General features: G+C 34.0%; 1 protein-coding gene across 1 annotated transcript; it reads right to left on the bottom strand.

Moving 5' to 3' along the window:
* Nucleotides 1-593: 593 nt before the first annotated feature.
* LOC120351536 lies at nt 594-22,029 on the bottom strand. Its single transcript, XM_039429316.1, has 2 exons — nt 21,473-22,029; nt 594-1,442 (listed from the first exon to the last, which is right to left on the bottom strand). Exons 1-2 carry the CDS (start codon nt 21,473-21,475, stop codon nt 1,050-1,052), a joined length of 396 nt encoding a protein of 131 aa, XP_039285250.1. The 5' UTR covers nt 21,476-22,029; the 3' UTR covers nt 594-1,049.
* Between the last annotated feature and the right edge of the window lie 195 nt (nt 22,030-22,224).

Raw genomic sequence — 22,224 nt, 5'->3', positions numbered from 1 at the left:
AAAAAACTAGTAGTTCTGCGAACAGTAGACCTTGCTCATAAATACAACTTTCAATCTATAATGAAAAGGGCCAGTACAATAAGTACAGAATATTTTGAAGATTTAGTCATGTCATCTATTATTTTCTCCATTGAAAGTGCTAGAGCCACTGGACTTATCAAGGAGGTACCTTTATAATTATCAAATACATAGGTACAAATTTTACCTTTTAAATGAAAAAGACTAAGAAATTGTCAAAAAACCAGATTCATTGATACTTAGAAAGACCGGTTTCGTTCCTTATCAAAGTTTATTAGAGATTGACAATGGTGCAATCACCGAAACCGGTTTTTCTAAGTATCAATAAATATGTGTTTTTTTGACAATTTCTTAGTCTTTTTCATTCAATATGAATAATTACCACAATATCAACTTCTCAACTACACAAAAAGAAAAACAAAATTAATCTTTACACCTTTACATACTAATTTTTTTCTACAACTGCAGTATTGGACTCCAATAATAAAGATTTTTAAAAAATGATTTATCAAATTAATTTGATAAATCAATTTTATAATTATGATAAGATGATTCAATTTAATTATTCTATCTAATCATAATAGGCCTAATTCATTTATTAGTCGAAACTAAGACCTCAGCTTCGCTTAGGTCAATAAATGAAAAATCGAAGTTATAGTTTGTTAAATCATGCGTAAGGAAAAACTCACATGTAAGAATGTTAGAGATTTCCAAACATTTCTGTGCAGATGGTAAAATATCTTGAACTGTTATCAAAATACAAGCAATATAGATATACAGATATAGTAGTATTATACAAAAATATTACAGATTATACAGATCGCGTTTGTTGACCAATGAAACTGACTCACTCATTTTCATCATTTTTGAGCATATAAGAGGATAAAATTGTAACAGGATAAAATTTTTAAAAATATAGATATACAGATATAGTAGTATTATACAAAATTATTGCAGATTATACAGATCGCATTTGTTGACCAATGAAACTGACTCACTCATTTTCATTATTTTTTTCATCATTTAATCCCTCATTTTTGTTTTTTCGCTTGAGCCAGCAAAATGTACTCCGGTTCACGAATTGGCAAACTTCTTCGCTGTCTTGGATCGATGAGTTCGGGAAGTAAACATTTCATATAAAATGTTTCTAGTTTTTCTTTCATGTTCTCTTTCCAAAACTCATCATCCCGTTCAATCTCAAAAGTTTTGAGGCCTTTTGGAGTCCAAATGACAAGAATACAGTACTTTCTTTTTGTTATATGTAGTGCCACGATGGTAGCAGCTTCCATGCTAGATGAGCTACCATTCCAGTTCTTGAAGCACGTGTGATGTGTGTCTCCAGGCTTGCGTGTACAGGTTACACAATATTTATTTTTCACGCCAAAGTACAGAACCTGTCTTGTGTGGTATCCAACTATCGCTGCCTGAAATAAATAATATTTATGATAATAAATCCGAAATGCAAATCATAATATTTCAAACATTTTACGGATTTCAACAGAAATATTTGAATGTTTTCCAATCACGTAGAATTTCCATTTTCACATCTAATATAATTATAAAAGTAAAAGCACTCATTCTCGATCAAACAAGTCTGTGCAATTTAGTAGATACTCATAACAGCAAGTCCACAACTAAAATAAACATAAAAATATGGTAATATATCTACCCTACATACTATTAAACGAGCAACTTCTGTTAATATGTTTAGATGCTCATATGTTTGTATTTCACCGGATCTCGAAAACGGCTCTAACAATTCTCACGAAATTCAGAACATAGTAAGGTTTATAATATGAAGATTCGATTGCACTAGGTGTCATCCCTGGGAAAACTCGCTGAAGGAAATAAAAAGGATAATAATTATTATTATTCATCCTTAGAAAAACTGCTGATAATAATTATTTCGTCGTCTGTTGGTGATGGAAGTGAGTGAGTGGGACTGTGTCAAAATTATGACTCAGCTGTTGAACTTTTGTAATCATTCAATCAGGTACTAAGTGCTAGCGGTTGCAAAAAAGCCGGGTTATTTTCAATCCTGATTAATTCCAGTGGATCCATCTTTTTTAAATGGTTTTCTCTGATTTGGTTCACGTGAAGTTAATCAGGATTAAAATTTAACCCGCTTTTGTGCAACTGGGCCTTTGTGAGGGAAATTTTTGCATTCCTCTGGGAATAATCTCAATTTACTGTGATTAGATAAAACATTTCTGTATAAATGTTATTATAATTTCTTCTTTCGTAATTTTTTTATGCTTTTGTACTCCAGAACGAAGCTCGTTCCCCGATATTATATATAAAAACGAAATGGCACTCACTGACTGGCTGACTGACTCACGCACTCGCAGAACTAAAAATCTACCTTTAATCTAATCTAATCTAGCTTTATCGAGAACAAATGAACAGAAAATGTTCAAATTTAGTACAGAAGCTAAGTTAGGGTGTAATAATGTTGTGTTAGAAGGAATTTAAAATAACGCCAAAAATACGCCCAAAATCTGCGTTTTTCCAGCGGTTTTTTGCGCTTTCTCAGCTTTATCGAGAACTAATGCACAGAAAATGTTCAAATTTACTACAGAAGCTCAGCTGGGGGGAATAATGTTAAGCTCAACTGGGGGGAATAATGTTGTGTTAGAAGGAATTTGAAATAACGCCAAAGATATGCCCAAAATTTCTCTGTTCTTTCATCAAGTAATAGACAGAAAATGTTCAAATTTGATACAGAGGTTTAGGTAGGGTCTAAAAATTTTGTGATAAGGTGACTTTATTATTTCATCAAAGATACGCCCGAAATCAACGTTTTTCTCAGCTTTTCTGCGTTTTCTCAGTACTTTGACTTTCTGATGGAATGAAGCATGCTCAAATAAAAAATGCAGGCGAGCGAATCTCATTTTCGGACGATCCAGTCGGGGGTCCAGGGGGCGGAGCCCCCTTGCTAGACGGATATGTCGAGCGAAGCGAGCCCGACGGCTAGTCATTATATTATGATGTAAATTACGGTACTAGTGAGTTTATTCTATTTGCGGGACCTGATGTTATAACTAGGTATAGCCTACTATATTTATTTGCACAGCCACAAACTTCTTTGAATTAACGCAGTTAGCACCTATTATTGTAGTCCTGCCACTAAATGTTATTATTTTTATTCTGGTAACCTTTGTTATCATCAAAGTAAGGGTGGTATAGGATGAGGAATAAAACAAGGAAAATCGTTACTCAAAAAATTACCAAAAATCTATGATTAAATCATAATTTAATAACAGCATCATTTAATAATTTCATAAATCTAGATTAAATATTTACAAATATTAAACATTAATATATAAGTTAGCAATTACCGTGGGTACCTAGTAAAGTGAAAATACATCTTTTGGAAATGGTTTGTGAAGCTAATGCAATTGAACTTCCAAATTAAAAAAATAATTGTTTTGTCATTGTACAGACCTTATACATATAATAATGATGTTAGCTATTTTAACAAACTTTAATCATATTTTAATTATATATTGTGAGGAATAGATCCGCATCTAGAAAATAATTGATATCAATAATAAATTAAAGTAGGTAATATTTTCCTTCAACATTGTTCTTGACTTTGGAAATGATGAATAAGAAGTACACTTTAGGACTGATCATGATATATTTTCAAGAACAACAACACTACTCCTAATTTGGCTGTTGTAATCAATACATGTTTTAAACATTTTTTATTATGTTGATGCTCTTCTTGGTTCCTAATGTATTATGGTAAACAATTTTATAAAAACAATAATCTGATTTGCCCTTGAGGTATTCAAAATTGCTCTCTGGTTGGGAACATAGTAAGGTTTGAAAAAAAATTGAAACAGAGTGGTTCTTTTGATACAGAGTGTGAATTTTTTGAGAGTTTGATCTTTACTGGAAGTTTTCGCCAACACAAACCAACGCAGTTCGTTTGAATTGAAATAAATTGCTATTAAAAAGAACGACTAGCATGCATAAATTTTTACAATAAATGAATTAATCACTCACTGTGACAAGGAGATCTTTCGGCAGGTCAGCCATCTCAAGCCAAAAGAATTCGTTGTCACAATAAGTGATTAATTAATTTATTGTTAAACATTCTGACTGCTAGTCGTTCTTTTTAATAGCAAAAAGTGATTTAATTTTAAGCAGTTCGTGATAGAAAATAACATTGAAGAAATAAATTGTGTTGACGGTAATTTTGTTCTTTACAAAGAAAAAGGTCTTGCTCTCAAAAAGGTCCTAGTAATGGGGTGCAACCTAGCATGCAAAACCTCAAAGGACACGTCAGAATAAGTAAAACACCATAGTTATTTGTTATGCTTTAAGCGAATAGCTCAAATTTTTTTTTCAATTATCTTTAAAAGTATTTAATAGTACCTAGATTTATAAAATTATATTATAAGAGTTATCCAATTTTGTAATAATTAGGCTATTGAATCTGATTTTTTTTAATATTTCTAACCATTAAAATCAATTCTGGTAAAGCATCTGAGTTTTATTTGTTAATTATCAGATATTTATATTAGTTTTAGAAATATTAAGCTTATTTTTCAAGGACCCTTTACATAATTTGGTGAAGGCTATTAAAAACTTATCACCTACCGTACATAATTTATTGGTTGAGGCGCTTTAGCTATTCCATTTTTATATTACAATATTATGTGCTATATAAAAATGTAATTATAATTTAATATGCACTGATTTCAATGTTATGTTAATGATACATTCAAAATAGATCTTTGCAATTCAAAGGTTTTGGTATCCATATCTCTACAAATGAAATCACTAAACCAGTTACATCGATAATGATAATGCAGTGATAATATTGTAACTGATATTCATAAGAGCAGATGTGTGACCCAAGTTATCGATACACATAATGTCAAATCATCATTAGCATAGATAAGCAATAGCGTAAGTAGATATCCCATGGTATAGGGCGTTCATGTCGCAACTTTTACTGTTATATCGAACTGATTATTATCAATTACTGTTGGTTTTTACTGTCTTGTTGGGGTGAGAGTGTATAAACGGCACAGTATGAGAGACTACCAGCGTCACACAGGTTCACGGGAAAGAACTATGTGGACTATCGGCTTGAGATAACAGTAAAAGTTGCGACATAAACGACCTATACCATGGGATATCCACTCATGCTATTGTTTCTCCAAGTCATTAGCAAAATCTTTAATAGCCTACATGTGAAAAAGGACTCTCGAAGTGTTTCTCTATTGTAAACAAAAAGCTATATAGTTATGTTAGTTAATGAACAGAACACTTATTTGTTTGTTCGCTTAATTTGTAACATAAATTCGAGTGAGTGTATTTGCTTGATGATGCTAATGATAAGTTTAAGAAGTTATTGGATTGGTATATGTTGGCTGTTGATGCTGCATATCCTCTTAAACGTATCAAAGTTAGTAGCTTAATCCAAAGCTAGATGATGGATGGTATACTGCTGATTTAATAAAACTCGAAAATAGTTTTAATAGCTATTATGGCTTACTAAAAAAATTCAGTAACACTAATCAATTTATGGCTTACTAAAAATTTTAGTAAGACTAGGTATCCAATTTAAAGATAAATATATAATAAACTGTAAGGAAGAGTATAGAATTGCTATTAATAAAGCAAATATAAATTATTTCAACAACAAAATAGAACATTTATAAAATAAAAATTGAGCTGCATGGAACATCGTTAAATTTTTTACTAATGTTAACAATAGAGGTGTTGATTCACATGATGTGGACAATGCTAATTCATTTAATAACTTCTTTAAGGAAACATCGAGGAAATTGATGAAATGTGAAGACCAGTGATTACCTCAGCTCTTACTACATCAATAAGTTCACTAGACCTCATGTAAAATTTTTTTTGTTAGTGCAGATCTGTAAGTTACCAGAAAATACTTTTTGTGTAGTTGAGAGGTTGAGAGGTTGATATTGTGGTAATTATTCATATTGAATGAAAAAGACTAAGAAATTGTCAAAAACCACAGATTTATTGATACTTAGAAAGACCGGATTAAAAGATTCCTTTTAATCCTTCAACCCTAAAACTTTTTTTAGCAGATGCATTCAACTGCTGGGGAACTCTTAGCCTTTGTATGTTTAGTATTTTGTTAATGAATTGATGAGACATAGTATCAGCAATGACCATTTTCAGTGTTCATAGTGTATGAATAACAGTCCTTTTTTGCTTAGTAGAATTGGAAGTAATTCTCAAGTGAAAACTTCATATACAGTTGTGTATGTTGGGCTGCATGTTTACTCTAAAAACTCCAAAATAGTAACTTGCTGCTATTAGTGTAGAATGGTACATAGTATATTAAAAAATATTGTAGCAATCGTAGTATATCATTTTAGATATATTATAATTTCCTCTTTTGATATAAATTTTGTATGCTATTGTACTTCAGAGTGAAGCTCGATACCCCGAAATTTTTTATGGTGCTCAATAATATTAAGATATGATTATCGACTTATTTCAACATGTTATATTCTTCACTCTTCAAAACATTCGTCTTATTTGTTAACTATCAGCTGTTATTGTAGCTCCCATCAGCTCCCCAAGACACCTCACTGACAGGTTCAAAACAAGCAACCCTAACACTTTCACTGACTCCTATTCTATCGCACACTACTGACTCAATGACTCTGGAATGTTGTCTTGCTATCTCACATGAATGGTAGGCTATGGATTGTAGGCACCTATTGAGAATACCCATAATGGCCGGGATGTTCATATCCGCACCGAGCCCGCGCCGCGATACGGCTGAGTGTCGGATGTACTACGGAAAGTGAGAAAACAAATGCTTTCAAACGTGTAGGAACACATACTACTGCACCACGTCAGCACCGTCACCGTGTTTGAGCCGTGCCCGCGCCGTCACCAACTAGTTCAGTTTACTTTTTGACTGTGACGGTGCGGGCTCGTTTAACATAGAGTGAAAAACTATTTGAGAGATTTTTCTCTATTGGAATTTTCCAGTTTTGTACGATTAGAGAGATGATAAATATGATTGAAAAATAAGTTAAACCAAAATTAAAAGTATAACCAAATAATAAGTTAAGCCAAATGTATAATAAACATAATATAGTAAATAATAAAATGGACAACAAAAAGTATAAAAGAAGGAACACGTGACTGTGTCTTAAATTTCAAATTTAAAACTAATAACGTTTAGATAAGGCAGAAGATAACAATTTTATTGCTGATATATATTTATGATACATTACTGATTGTGGTATTCTTATGCACCGAAATATATACCAGCACTATATGATTCTCATCTTCTGTGTCTACAGGTAATTAGTTTAAAATTGAAAATCTAATCTATTGTATTATTGTGATGGTGAATTAAGATAAGAGTTCAATGAATATAATCTGGAGCTAGAGATTTTCAAAAGTTTTTTTTTTCAAGATGAAAAAATATCCAAATATCTAACTTACACTTGTATATAATTCTACCCTCATTATACAGCTTGGAGTATTATAAAGTAATGATGAGAACTAACTTATTCACAATAATTAATTCTGAACATGATTTCTCAGTAATTGTTAAATTTATGAAAGGGAGGAGGGGGAGGAATACTAGCAAAAATAGAAAACCATGTCCTTCAGCCAAAATACATATTTTTCATTGTAAAAGTGTACAGTAATTCTTTAGCGACGACTCGAGCCGCCGTGTCTAGATCACATAAATTTTCAATATAGGAGGTTCTTGATATAAAAATCTATTGCACAGGGTCTCATTCCTGGGAAAACTAGCTGAAGGACATGAAAAAGAGAAATCTATGCTTCTAGGAACAGCAGATATGAGACTGCAATTTTCATAATCAGTTGTACCACTATAAAAGTGAGATGTTATTATTCCAGCTGTATGACCCAGTAAATACAATCTATTTCAATCTGCTGATTGCGTGTAAGGCCAGTTACAGAGCTTGACCGACCGTCAGTGCGTATGTACCATCCTGACCGTATGCATCGATGAATCAGTTTTACACATTCAGAGCTTGACCGACCATCAGTGCGTATGCACCATCCTAACCATACGCATCCATACATCAGTTTTTCTGACTCACAAAATGGACGCCTTTACAGATTGTTTAATTGCAGCTTATTATCTTCGTAATCGAAATATTAAAAGACGTAGATATCAAGTTCACCCGATGGTTGCCCAAAGAGCATTTCAAAGGGAACTTAGTACCATTATTTACATTATTGCTTGGGGTGAAGATACATTTTTCAACTACCTCAGAATGTCCATCAGAAATTTTTATGAGTTATTTCGAGCTTGTATCACCATTGGGAATACTTGCAGTCACTTTAAGCTACGGATCAAATAAATATAGATAATATTAATAATATACGGTATGATTTTTTCAATAAAAAATTTAGAAATGATTGAAGAAATGTATAGAAAAACTCTGAATTCAAATAATGACACTATTAATTGAATTCAGTCATTATGCTATTCGATTCAATATAAGCTGATTGTCGGGCAGAGGTGTCAGCACATTGGTTATGTTGCGATCGGGCTACTGATCAGTACAGCTCTGAAAGCTTCTATTCGTTTCAATAGCGCGTCAGTCGACCGATGGAACGGATGCGCACGAGCTCTACCGATGGTTTTCGTACGCAGTATAAAATGCACGGTCCTGACCGTGCGCATGCGTGCCGTCAGTACTGCTCTGTATGGATACATTGAATATCTATGGAAAAGACAAGCGCGACTGACTTACGCACTGACGGTCGGTCGAGCTCTGTAACCGGCCTAAGGCCACACGAGCGCACATAGTACGTCCGTTGCAACTCACTTTTTGCGGCCGTCGCCAGTGACCCACATGAGCGTTGAGTGTGGTGCGTCAACGTCAGTTGGCTTCACGCAATTGAACCAGACTAAGCAATAACTTTTGCATGTCTCGACGTGCGTTGTAGCATTTCTGCGCAGTTCAAAAATCACCGTCTGTTAGGACTGACTTCTGTTAGTTAGTATGCACGTACCTCGTGTGTTGTCACCAATTCACTTCTATTTATTTCTACAATGGACGTAAAACAGTAAAGCCTTGTACACATGTCCGTACAGATTCGCGCAAACAATCGTATGTACATATGCCTCAACATTCACTGTACGTCCTTGTGGACGCGATCCACGTATGCCTCAGCATTCAAAAAGCTATCTGATTTGCAGATGACACGAAGACATGGTAGATGTAGATTTTCCACATGACAACAATGGCGTCATTCCATCATTGAAGATAGTTATCACGAATTGCAGCAGTATCATTTTATTTCAATGACTTATATAATAAAATCAAAAATAAAACTTGACAAACGATGTTGGTGGGTTGAACGATTGTAGGTTGAAGTAAGGAAATAAATTGCTACATGACATAAGATTGACAGTTCAAACTTTATTAGGTTGTCAAAACATTATCTTGTTAATATACTGAATCTAATTCAACTAGTTATCTAAACAATAATGATATCATCATGAGGGAATCAATAACTCCACAAGAACGATTGGCTCTAACTTTGAGATTCTTGACATTAGGTGATTCATTTGTTGGTTTCCGATATCTATTCTGAATCTCAAAAAAAGAAAATTTCTACAATAATTCCATAAGTTTTGATGACACTACAGCTCAAACTAATTGTCCTACAGACTTGAAACTTTGCAAAAATATTCTTCAAACATGCTAGACACGCACTAAGAACGGATTTTGAGATATTTTGCCTCTGAGGGTTTTAAAGGATGGAAAAGGATCCTATTTAGTAAGGTTATGAACATGGTAAGGTGAATGCCATATGGAACTGATATAATTGACACATGATATTCTAACATATGTTGTAATCATTGGAAAGCTTAAAATAATTTTATCAATCAGCTGATCGAATTTAACTTTCTGTGGATCAAAAGCGCGAGCTTATTGCCACGTGTTTGCTCCATTGTTGTATGCTTATGCTTGGCCTTCTATCAGCTGTATATGGAGTCTCATACATTCCGATTAGAACTGAGCACAGAGCTTTTCTATGGTTAGGAGTTTGTTGATAATTCTTTTTTCAAATTTAAATTTTATTGCAAACAAAAAAAAACATTGGAAAATTTCTTGATAGACAACAAGATTACGAAAACAAGATGTCAAACATAAACCTACATTTATTTGTTACAAGGCCAGAAAAAGACAAACTTGAGTACTATTAGCCGTGAGTTCATTCAATAAAACTTATATTTTTGTGTAGATATTTTGTGAACAAAAAGTATGAGTTGATGAGAGATGTGAGTAATTTTTTATATTTGATCTAAATGGTTATTCATATTGTGGTAGTCTGGGTCACTTCAATCGAAGTTTTTCATTTTGTAGCTAATAAATTTCATACGTATTGATTGTCCATAATGTATCCAGTGTCCATACTGGAAGTGATTGAACCACTCAAAACTATTGGCTTACTGGTCCTTCATAGAATTTATAGTATTCCTGGTGATTGAGCCTGTCTTTTTTCAGTGTTGTCTATTAATAATAAAGCTTTATTTACAACTAGCTTACCTGGCGAACTTCGTACTGCCAAAAAGTCAATGTATCTCATGTCACACTTTACTTTATTTGGTGAATCATGAAATTTATCTGACAATCAATATTTTCATTTACATTTGAATACGGACTTCCTATGTGCTTAGTCATGAAGCATTCATTATTCCCAAAACATATTCTTCTCAATCAATTGGTAGTAATATCTAACATTAAAGTGTTGAATTAAAAAAAATTAGATAGGATAAATCAGTGTTTCAAAGATGAATTCAATGTTTTCATAGTTGTTGATTGTCAATAGATGGTCCAGGAAATATGCGATGTACGATGAATCACACAGAATTACATATTCTTTCCATCTTACATTTTAGGATGAATATAAGCTAAGCTAAATTAAAAAAAAGGAAATTATTCTGCAATTAATGAATGCAATATGAACAACTCTCTTCCATCAAGTGAATAATTTTTTTCCAACATTTTCCGTTTACTCAATGATAGGGGAGTGATAATTATTTGTATAGGTCTTCTAAGGAACCATTATCTACAGCTGGTACCAATCAACTACACTTCAACTCCAAACTACCGTTGTAATACCAGTAGCCTACACAATGTATCATAGGGTGACGTCTTTATTACAGCTGGTAACTTTAGATGCTGAAGCATATTATCTCAATATGATCTTGAATCATGATCATCTTTCCGTTCTTCGGAAGCCGCTAGGCCGACAATTTCGAAAACATAGGTCTGTGAAAAATGGATTAATAAATAATCATTATTAGCCACCCTATTAAAATTTCTGGTCAGAAACCATCCGCAATATTCACACAACATATTCCCAAAGTTTCATGCCATTATGTCAAATATTTTTCAAGTCATAGGGAACAAACACACAAACAGACATTCATTTTTTTAATATCTATATATAGAAGATGGAATTCATTACGTCAAGTTTTCAAATTATCAAGTTTGAAAGTAGATCCTTGCAAAGCACGGGTTCCTGCTAGTATCTTTCATATTTTTCTAGCAAACTATTTATTGAGAAAAAATGTTTCTGTGAATTAACAGAAATGAATTGACCATATGATTTTGACTTGGAAAATTTTGAAACAGATAATCATGATATCAGGTTAAAATAAAAACAAAAAAGGAGAGTGTGTTTAAAAGACTTTGTTTCTTCCTGTTTCCCTAGCAACGAATTCGAATTTAATAAAACCTATTCATGTCGAGGGGGCGTTCGGTGCTATGTGGTAGCTATTCGGTACCGAATTCAAACCGAATCATCATTTCACACTTATCAGAATTTGCTGAAAATGAAATGAACTGAACTGAAAGTGTTTGAAAGTAGCCTCTCGCTAGCAACGAATTGAAACCTGATGGAATTTATTAGAGTCAAGTGGGCGTTTGGTTCTATGCGGTTTCTATTCGGTACCGAATTCAAACCAAATTACCATTTCACACTTATCGGAATTTGCCGAAATCGAAACAAACCGAATGAGTGTGAAACTAGCCTTATGGTCGACGGTCCGACAACGGCATTTACGCACAAACGTAAACCCAGCTTCAAACATAACAATATTTTCAGCTTAAAAGGAGAAGAAGAAGAAGAAGAAGAAGAAGAAGAGAAGAAGAAGAAGAAGAGAAAGATGGAGAAGAAACCTCATTTCAATCATCTTCATCATCTATTCCTCTATCCATTCGCAGTTGCAAAAATGAATGTAATGAGGGAATAGGACAAAACTGAACATAAGAACTCCTATTTCCCAATTACATTTATTTTTATTGTTTATTCCTTAAATCTCTATCCATTCGCAATGGCGAAAATGAATGTAATGAGGGAATAGGACATTCTAGAAATAATAATTCCTATTCCCCAATTACATTCATTTGTATTGTTTATTCCTCAATTTATACAAAGATTTGTACAAAAATGTGAGCAAATATGAAGGTTATAGATTCATCGATATCAATTGAGTACAAATACCATAATATTTATTGTTAATTAATATAAATTTGGTGTTTTGTATTGAACAACCTACCCAATTCATAACCTACAATTTGAAAAACAAGGCTAAATTCCCACTAAAGTTGAATACATTTTTGAGACATTTGAATTGACTTGCATGTAACATTACACATTAACAATAACAAATTATTAATAATTTTTTAATAAATAAATTAGCCTACACAGATTCAGCTCACTAGAAAACAAAGTCATTGAATAAACTTTTATAGTACTTCTTTCCTTTAACTATTCACATTTGTTCACAACAAACAACTTGGTAAGGAATGATTAGAAACAGGGTTGCCAATCCAAAAATGAATGTAAGGATGTTTTGAAATCGATAGGAAGAAGTGAAAATCGAACATTTTGATATATCAATAAAAAATGACCCAATCTGTTGCTGACCGCATCTGTCGGGAAGTGTAGAAATGAAAATTGACCGCATTTGTCGCCTCTTGACATGACAAATGTGGTCAGCTAAGGAATGTGACCCACTCTGTCACTGACCGCATTTGTCGGGAGGTGCAGGAATGAAAATCGACCGCATTTGACGCCTCATGACACGACAATTGCGGTCAGCTCAGGAATGTGACCCACTCTGTCACTGACCGCATTTGTCGGGAGGTGCAGGAATGAAAATCGACCGCATTTGTCGCCTCTTGACACGACAAATGCGGTCACCTCAGGAATGTGACCCACTCTGTCGCTGACCGCATTTGTCGTTAGCCCAGTTTGTTGTCGGTCTCAAATGTGTATCGACCCACTTTGTCGTCGACCCACTTTTGCCCATCCCGCGACAGAGTGGGTCACATTTCCAAGGTGACCGCATTTGTCGTGTCAAGAGGCGACAAATGAGGTCGATTTTCATTTCTGCACCTCCCGACAAACGCGGTCAGCGACAGAGTGGGTCACATTCCTGAGGTGACCGCGTTCGTCGTGTCAAGAGGCGACAAATGCGGTCGATTTTCATTCCTGCACCTCCCGACAAATGCGGTCAGCGACAGAGTGGGTCACATTCCTGAGGTGACCGCGTTCGTCGTGTCAAGAGGCGACAAATGCGGTCGATTTTCATTCCTGCACCTCCCGACAAATGCGGTCAGCGACAGAGTGGGTCACATTCCAGAGCTGACCGCAATTGTCGTGTCATGAGGCGTCAAATGCGGTCGAATTTCATTCCTGCACCTCCCGACAAGTGCGGTCAGCGACAGAGTGGGTCACATTCCTGAGCTGACCGCATCTGTCGTGTCAAGAGGCGACAAATGCGGTCGATTTTCATTTCTACACCTCCCGACAGATGCGGTCAGCGACAGAGTGGGTCATTTTTTATCGATATATCAAAATGTTCGATTTTCACTTCTTCCTATCGATTTCAAAACATCCTTACATTCATTTTTAGGATTGGCAACCCTGTTTCTAATCATTCCTTACCAAGTTGTTTGTTGTGAACAAATGTGAATAGTTAAAGGAAAGAAGTGCTATAAAATAGGAGTTGATTCAATAATGACTTTGTTTTCTAGTGAGCTGAATCTGTGTAGGCTAATTTATTTATTAAAAAATTATTAATAATTTGTTATTGTTAATGTGTAACGTTACATGCAAGTCAATTCAAATGTCTCAAAAATGTATTCAACTTTAGTGGGAATTTAACGTTGTTTTTCAAATTGTAGGTTATGAATTGGGTAGGTTGTTCAATACAAAACACCAAATTTATATTGATTAACAATAAATATTATGGTATTTGTACTCAATTGATATCGATGAATCTATAACCTTCATATTTGCTCACATTTTTGTACAAACCTTTGTACAAATTGAGGAATAAAAAATACAAATGAATTTAATTGGGGTATAGGAATTATTATGTTTAGAATGTCCTATTCCCTCATTACATTCATTTTTGCCATTGCGAATGGATAGAGAATTAAGGAATAAACAATAAAAATTAATGTAATTGGGGAATAGGAGTTCTTATGTTCAGTTTTGTCCTATTCCCTCATTACATTCATTTTTGCGATTGCGAATGGATAGAGGAATAGATGATGAAGATGATTGAAATGAGGTTTCTTCTCCATCTTTCTCTTCTTCTTCTTCTCCTTTCAAGCTGAGAATATTGTTACATTTGAAGCTTGGTTTTCGTTTGTGCGTAAATGCCGTTGTTGGACCATCGACCATAAAGCTAGTTTCACACTCATTCGGTTTGTTTCGTTTTCGGCAAATTCCGATAAGTGTGAAACGGTAATTCGGTTTGAATTCGGTACCGAATAGAAACCGCATAGAACCGAACGCCCACTTGACTCTAATAAATTCCATCAGGTTTCAATTTGTTGCTAGCGAGAGGCTACTTTCACACACTTTCGGTTCAGTTTGTTTTGTTTTCAGCAAATTCCAACAAGTGTAAACGATGATTCGGTTTGAATTCGGTACCGAATAGCTACCGCATAGCACCGAACGCCCCCTCGACACGAATTATACGTTTCATTAAATTCGAATTCGTTGCTAGGGAAACAGGAAAAAACAAAGTCTTTTAAACACGCTTGCCTTTTTTGTTTTTATTTTAAACTGATATCGTGATTATCTGTTTCAAAATTTTCCAAGTCAAAATCATAATATGATTTATTTATTTATTTATTAGAACAGTCACAAACACGATATTTGGAAAGAGAAACAGGCAATTGCCCAAAACTTCTTCAATTCCTTGATTTTGGCACATGAATAGTCCAAAGTGAGGTTAAGTTTAAAATTTCTGTTTTCACCAAAGATTAACACTCAGAGAATACGTATTCGAGATATGACTGATGAATTTTGAATTTCGAAGGGTTCATAAGAGCCGGAAATAACACTAAACAATCCGAAATTTTCAATAATATTGAAATAAACTTGAAAATTTTGAGCAGAAAAATTAAACATATTATGGTCAATTCATTTCTGTTAATTCACAGAAACATTTTTTCTCAATGATAGAAAAATATGAAAGATATAAATTAAAACTTAAGGAAAATTTTTATTTTTCCATGATTGCATCAATGGAGAGAAGAGATGAAGTTTTTTATACCATGTGTCAAAACAAGGAACAAATTTTCAATTAAAAAAATAATCTCTCTGAACTTCCAAAATTAACATAATCAAAAAGAAACTATTCAAATAATTCAGAATTTTTAATTAACTTTAAAATTTTGTTGTTCAAGAAATAACATCTTACAATTTAACACCAACTGTTATATTTAAATATACCAGCATGAACTGTGAAAATCTAAACACAGCAGTGTTTGAGAAGAAAATACCTAATTAGAACCGTAGGAATTAAAACCTGACATGTATGAAAGCCTCATTCGTTTTCGGTAATGAGCCGAACTGAACCGATTGAAACCGAAAGCATGTGAAGCTAGCCTAACAGGGTGAGAATCTCAGATTGGGTAGATTTCAATTTGTCTAAATAACCTAAAAGATTTTGTTGAATTATGTTTTAATGGGTGTGGTTGAGTTTATACTTTCAAATGGCAATATTATGTTGATACTATTAGAAATGTTTTTATTCTTGAATAATAAACATAAATGATGAAAAGTTATTTGGTCAGCTGTTTTAGCACACTTGAAATTTGGACAATATGGATGTGAACAATGCTTGTCGTCGTCGACTGCGGAAGTTTACGCACAAACGAAAATACACCTTTAGGCTAGGGTCATACGAGCGCACAAAGTGCGTCCGTTGCAACTTACTGTTTTACGTCCATTGTAGAAATAAATAGAAGTGAATTGGTGAATGTATCCGTACAGAGCAGGACTGACGGCATGCATGCGCACGGTCAGGACCGTGCGTTTCATACTGCATACGAAAACCATCGGTAGAGCTGCTCGTGCGCATCCGTTCCATCGGTAGACTGACGTGCTATTGAAACGAATAGAAGCTTTCAGAGCTGTACTGATCAGTAGCCCGATCGCAACATAACCAATGTGCTGACACCTCTGCCCGACAATCAGCTGATATTGAATTGAATAGCATAATGAATGAATTCAATTAATAGTGTCATTATTTGAATTCAGAGTTTTTCTATACATTTCTTCAATCATTTCTAAATTTTTTATTGAAAAAATCATATATTATTAATATTATTTGATCCGTAGCTTAAAGTGACTGCAAGTATTCCCAATGGTGATACAAGCTCGAAATAACTCATCAAAATTTCTGATGAACATTCTGAGGTAGTTGAAAAATGTATCTTCACCCCAAGCAATAATGTAAATAATGGTACTGAATTCCCTTTGAAATGCTCTTTGGGCAACCATCAGGTGAACTTGATATCTACGTCTTTTAATCTTTCGTTTACGAAGATAATAAGCTGCAATTGAACAATCTGTAAAGGCGTCCATTTTGTGAGTCAGAAAAACTGATGATGTATGGATGCATATGGTCAGGATGGTGCATAGGTACGCACTGACGGTCGGTCGAGCTCTGAATGTGTAAAACTGATTCATCGATGCTTACGGTCAGGATGGTGCACTGACGGTCGGTCGAGCTCTGTAACTGGCCTTACACGAAATCTGCAGATTGAAATAGATTGTATTTACTGGGTCATACAGCTGGAATAATAACATCTCACTTTTATAGTGGTACAACTGATTATGGAACAGTCTCATATCAGCTGTTCCTAGAAGGATAGATTTCTCTTTCTCATGTCCTTCAGCTAGTTTTCCCAGGAATGAGACCCTGTGCAATAGATTTTTATATCAAGAACCTCCTATATTGAAAATTTATGTGATCTAGCCGTGGCGGCTCGAGTCATCGCTAAAGAATTACTGTACACTTTTACAATTACAAATATGTATTTTGGCTGAAGGACATGGTTTTCTATTTTTGCTAGTATTCCCCCTCCTCACTTTAATAAATTTAACAATTACTGAGAAATCATGTTCAGAATTAATTATTGTGAATAAGTGAGTTCTCATCATTACTTTATAATACTCCAAGTTGTATAATGAGGGTAGAATTATACAAGTGTAAGTTAGATATTTGGATATTTTTTCATCTTGAAAAAATTTTTTTTGAAAATCTCTAGCTCTAGATTATATTCATTGAACTCTTATCTTAATTCACCATCACAAAAATACAATAAATTAGATTTTCAATTTTAAACTAATTACCTGTAGACACAGAAGATGAGAATCATAGTGCTGGTATATATTTCGGTATATTTTCGGTGCATAAGAATACCACAATCAGTAATGTATCATAAATATATATCAGCAATAAAATTGTTATCTTCTGCCTTATCTAAACGTTATTAGTTTCAAATTTGAAATTTAAGACACAGTCACGTGTTCCTTCTTTTATACTTTTTGTTGTCCATTTTATTATTTACTAGTCTATATTATGTTTATTATACCTTTGGCTTAACTTATTATTTGGTTATACTTTTAATTTTGGTTTAACTTATTTTTCAATCATATTTATCATCTCTTTAATCGTACAAAACTGGAAAATTCCAATAGAGAAAAATCTCTCCAATAACTGAATACCCAGAAATACTCTGAAATAGTTTTTCACTCTATGTTAAACGAGCCCGCACCGTCACCGTCAAAAAGTAAACTGAACTAGTTGGTGACGGCGCGGGCACGGCTCAAACACGGTGACGGTGCTGACGTGGTGCAGTAGTATGTGTTCCTACACGTTTGAAAGCATTTGTTTTCTCACTTTCCGTAGTACATCCGACACTCGGCCGTATCGCGGCGCGGGCTCGGTGCGGATATGAGTGTCCCGGCCATTATGGGTATTCTCAATAGGTGCCTACAATCCATAGCCTACCATTCATGTGAGATAGCAAGACAACATTCCAGAGTCATTGAGTCAGTAGTGTGCGATAGAATAGGAGTCAGTGAAAGTGTTAGGGTTGCTTGTTTTGAACCTGTCAATGAGTTGTCTTGGGGAGCTGATGGGGAGCTACAATAACAGCTGATAGTTAACAAATAAGACGAATGTTTTGAAGAGTGAAGAATATAGAACATGTTGAAATAAGTCGATAATCATATCTTAATATTATTGAGCACCATAAAAAAATTTTGGGGTATCGAGCTTCGCTCTGAAGTACAATAGCATAGAAAATTTATAACAAAAGAGGAAATTATAATACAGGGTGATTCATAATTATGGTAAAATATTTTAATACGTGATAGTAGAGGTAAAAATAAGAAAAAAAGTTCATATAAACATATATCCATAAACGCTTCATTAGCGAGCTATACAGGGTAAAGGATTTTGCCCGGAATTCAGTTCCTCTGGTGAAATACACAGATGCTGAATTGTTTAGGGACTGGTTTTTGAAAAACTTATGCTGGATTCATATGGGAAAATATCTGAAAAATTGAAAAAAACTAGTCTGAAAGCTGTAGTGTGAGTAGTTTTTGAGAAAAAAGTTAAAATATGCAAAAAATCCAAGTAGAGAAACACAGACTTCTACGTTTGATGCCCAATAACTTTTTTTAATGACCAGTAAACAAATAATTTTTCGCACTAAAAATTGTAGAGAATTTAATTCTGAAAAGAATTATGTAAGCTGTGTTAACTAAATTCAAATAAAAGTTTAATGAAATGTATTCTTATGTAGTACATTACACCACAAAAATTTGCTGTTTTATGAGGAGAGAACTGATAACTCATAAGTTGTAGCTGATTGAAAATAAAATATTCGGTTTTTTATGTAAATTTTTTTCTATATGAAAGTAGCATATCTAAATGACATTAAACTCATACCAAAAGACTAGTTGATTATGCCATTAAGCCTGGAAGGAAGCTCAAACAGAAGTAGATGATCTCCTATGATTCCTGCCCAAATGTTTACTGAAAACTGATGTTGTGGAAGATTAGGATTGATGGCATGAGGATTCTCAGCTGCCCAAATATGTTGGTTGTGGACGTTAACGATAGTTGTTCTTGTAGAGAGTGCCTCGTCGGTAAATAAAACGGTTGTTAAAAAGTTTGGGTAAACAAGTTTTACTAAAAACCATCGGCAAATACCAGCACAGTCTCGTGGCAATAGAGTACGGTATGAACTTTCTGGAGGTGGTATGGATGATATTGCTGCTATTTTAGTATCCTTCAAATAATGGATTGCAAGAAGTTTGTGGCTGTGCAAATAAATATAGTAGGCTATACCTAGTTATAACATCAGGTCCCGCAAATAGAATAAACTCACTAGTACCGTAATTTACATCATAATATTATATTATGACTAGCCGTCGGGCTCGCTTCGCTCGACATAGCAAGGAGGCTCCACCCCCTGGACCACCGACTGGATCGTACAAAAATGAGATTTTCTTGCCTGCATTTTTCATTTGAGCATTCCATCAGAAAGTCAAAGTACTGAGAAAATGCAGAAAAGATGAGAAAAACGTTGATTTTGGACGTATCTTTGATGAAATAATAAAGTCCCAAAATTTTTAGACCCTACCTAAACCTCTGTATCAAATTTGAACATTTTCTGTCTATTACTTGATGAAAGAACAGAGAAACAAAAAAAAACCGCTAATTTTGGGCGTATCTTTGGCGTTATTTTAAATTCCTTCTAACACAACATTATTACACCCTAGCTTAGCTTCTGTACTAAATTTGAACATTTCCTGTTCATTTGTTCTCGATAAAGCTAGATTATATTAGATTAAAGGTAGATTTTTAGTTCTGCGAGTGCGTGAGTCAGTCAGCCAGTCAGTGAGTGCCATTTCGTTTTTATATATAATATCGGGGAACGAGCTTCGTTCTGGAGTACAAAAGCATAAAAAATTACGAAAGAAGAAATTATAATAACATTTATACAGAAATGTTTTATCTAATCACAGTAAATTAAGATTATTCCCAGAGGAATGCAAAAATTTCCCTCACAAAGGCCCAGTTGCACAAAAGCCGGTTAAATTTTAATCCTGATTAACTTCACGTGAACCAAATCAGAGAAGACCATTTCAAAAAGATGGATCCACTGGAATTAATCAGGATTGAAAATAACCCGGCTTTTTTGCAACCGCTAGCACTAAGTACCTGATTGAATGATTACAAAAGTTCAACAGCTGAGTCATAATTTTGACACAGTCCCACTCACTCACTTTCATCACCAACAGACGACGAAATAATTATTATCAGCTGTTTTTCCAAGGATGAATAATAATTATCCTTTTTATTTCCTTCAACGAGTTTTCCCAGGGATGACACCTAGTGCAATCTAATCTTTATATTATAAACCTTACTATGTTCTGAATTTCGTGAGAATCGTTAGAGCCGTTTTCGAGATCCGGTGAAATACAAACATATGAGCATCTAAACATATTAACAGAAGTTGCTAGTATATAGGGTAGATATATTACCATATTTTTATGTTTATTTTAGTTGTGGACTTGCTGTTATGAGTATCTACTAAATTGCACAGACTTGTTTTATCGAGAATGAGCGCTTTTACTTTTATATTAATCCAGCGCACATAATATGATGTGACTGTTAACTACAGTTGTGCGTGCAATTGTTTAGTAAGCTTGGCAGTGCATTAAAGATTGAAGGTAGGTTGGTAGGTGAGCGTTTTTAAGGGCCGTTTGCATAGTATCCTACATTAAAGCTGCGTTTCCACCAAAGTTATTAACAAAATGTTAATAACTTAATCCTCATAGATTGAACATAATAACTTATCATACACATGATGAACATATGTGTTTGTCAAGTTCCGTTCAATCTAATAAAATAGGGATTAAATTTTTAGAACTTCGTACATAGGCCTATTTAACTTTGGTGTGAACCGCCCAGCAGCTTAATATTAGTAAATCTAAAGCTGGAATCAAATCTGGTTTTTTTTTTTAAACTAAGTACCTACTATTTTTCATTTATACTCTTTTACTATTGCACAGTGCAACTAAATGTAAAAGTAATTATAAATCTTACCATTTTTTGAGAAATTTCTCAATCGCTTTTCCTCTCCTATTACAGTACTGTACCTATCAGAGTAGGCTACAGCTCTAAACACACAAACGACGAATGAGTTATTAAAATAATCAATGAACTGCTGGTTTATTGTAAACAGAAAATAACTAATTCCCTGAAGAATTACATTAGGAACCGATTCAAGTTTTAATTCTGTTCACTCAAACTCGATCAACTCAATCTATCTTAGTTTAGCTAGCCTATCTAGGTCATCTATGAAAACGGCATTTTAAATTAATATACTGAAACAATGAGTAGAACTTAGACATCAATACTAGAATTCTAAAACTCAACAATTTCCATAAAGTTAGGTTATTGTTGATAATAGCCTGTTACTTTAAACCACATTATTAACACTGAATCTCAAGTTCATTTTGTTGATTCTTGTAATTCAAATCAAATTGTAAAATAGAATTCAACATCATAAACACAAATTAAAGATTCAAATTCAAATTACGAGGCACAGGTCAGTTAATCAGCTTGTACAACCAATTTTCTGCATTATCAAAGGCTATACGGTATCGATAAAGTACAATGTATCGATAACAGAATCTCGATATATATATATATATTGTCACATTCTGAGGTGACCGCATATGTCGTGTCATGAGGCGACAAATGCGGTCGATTTTCATTTTTGCACCTCCCGACAAATGCGGTCAGCGACAGAGTGGGTCACATTCCTGAGGTGACCGCATCTGTCTTGTCAAGAG

Source organism: Nilaparvata lugens, chromosome 5 (assembly GCF_014356525.2).
Source record: "Nilaparvata lugens isolate BPH chromosome 5, ASM1435652v1, whole genome shotgun sequence".
NCBI lineage: Eukaryota > Metazoa > Arthropoda > Insecta > Hemiptera > Delphacidae > Nilaparvata > Nilaparvata lugens.
Note: the sequence above shows the minus strand (reverse complement) of the source record. Positions and strands in the feature narration are given on the sequence as shown.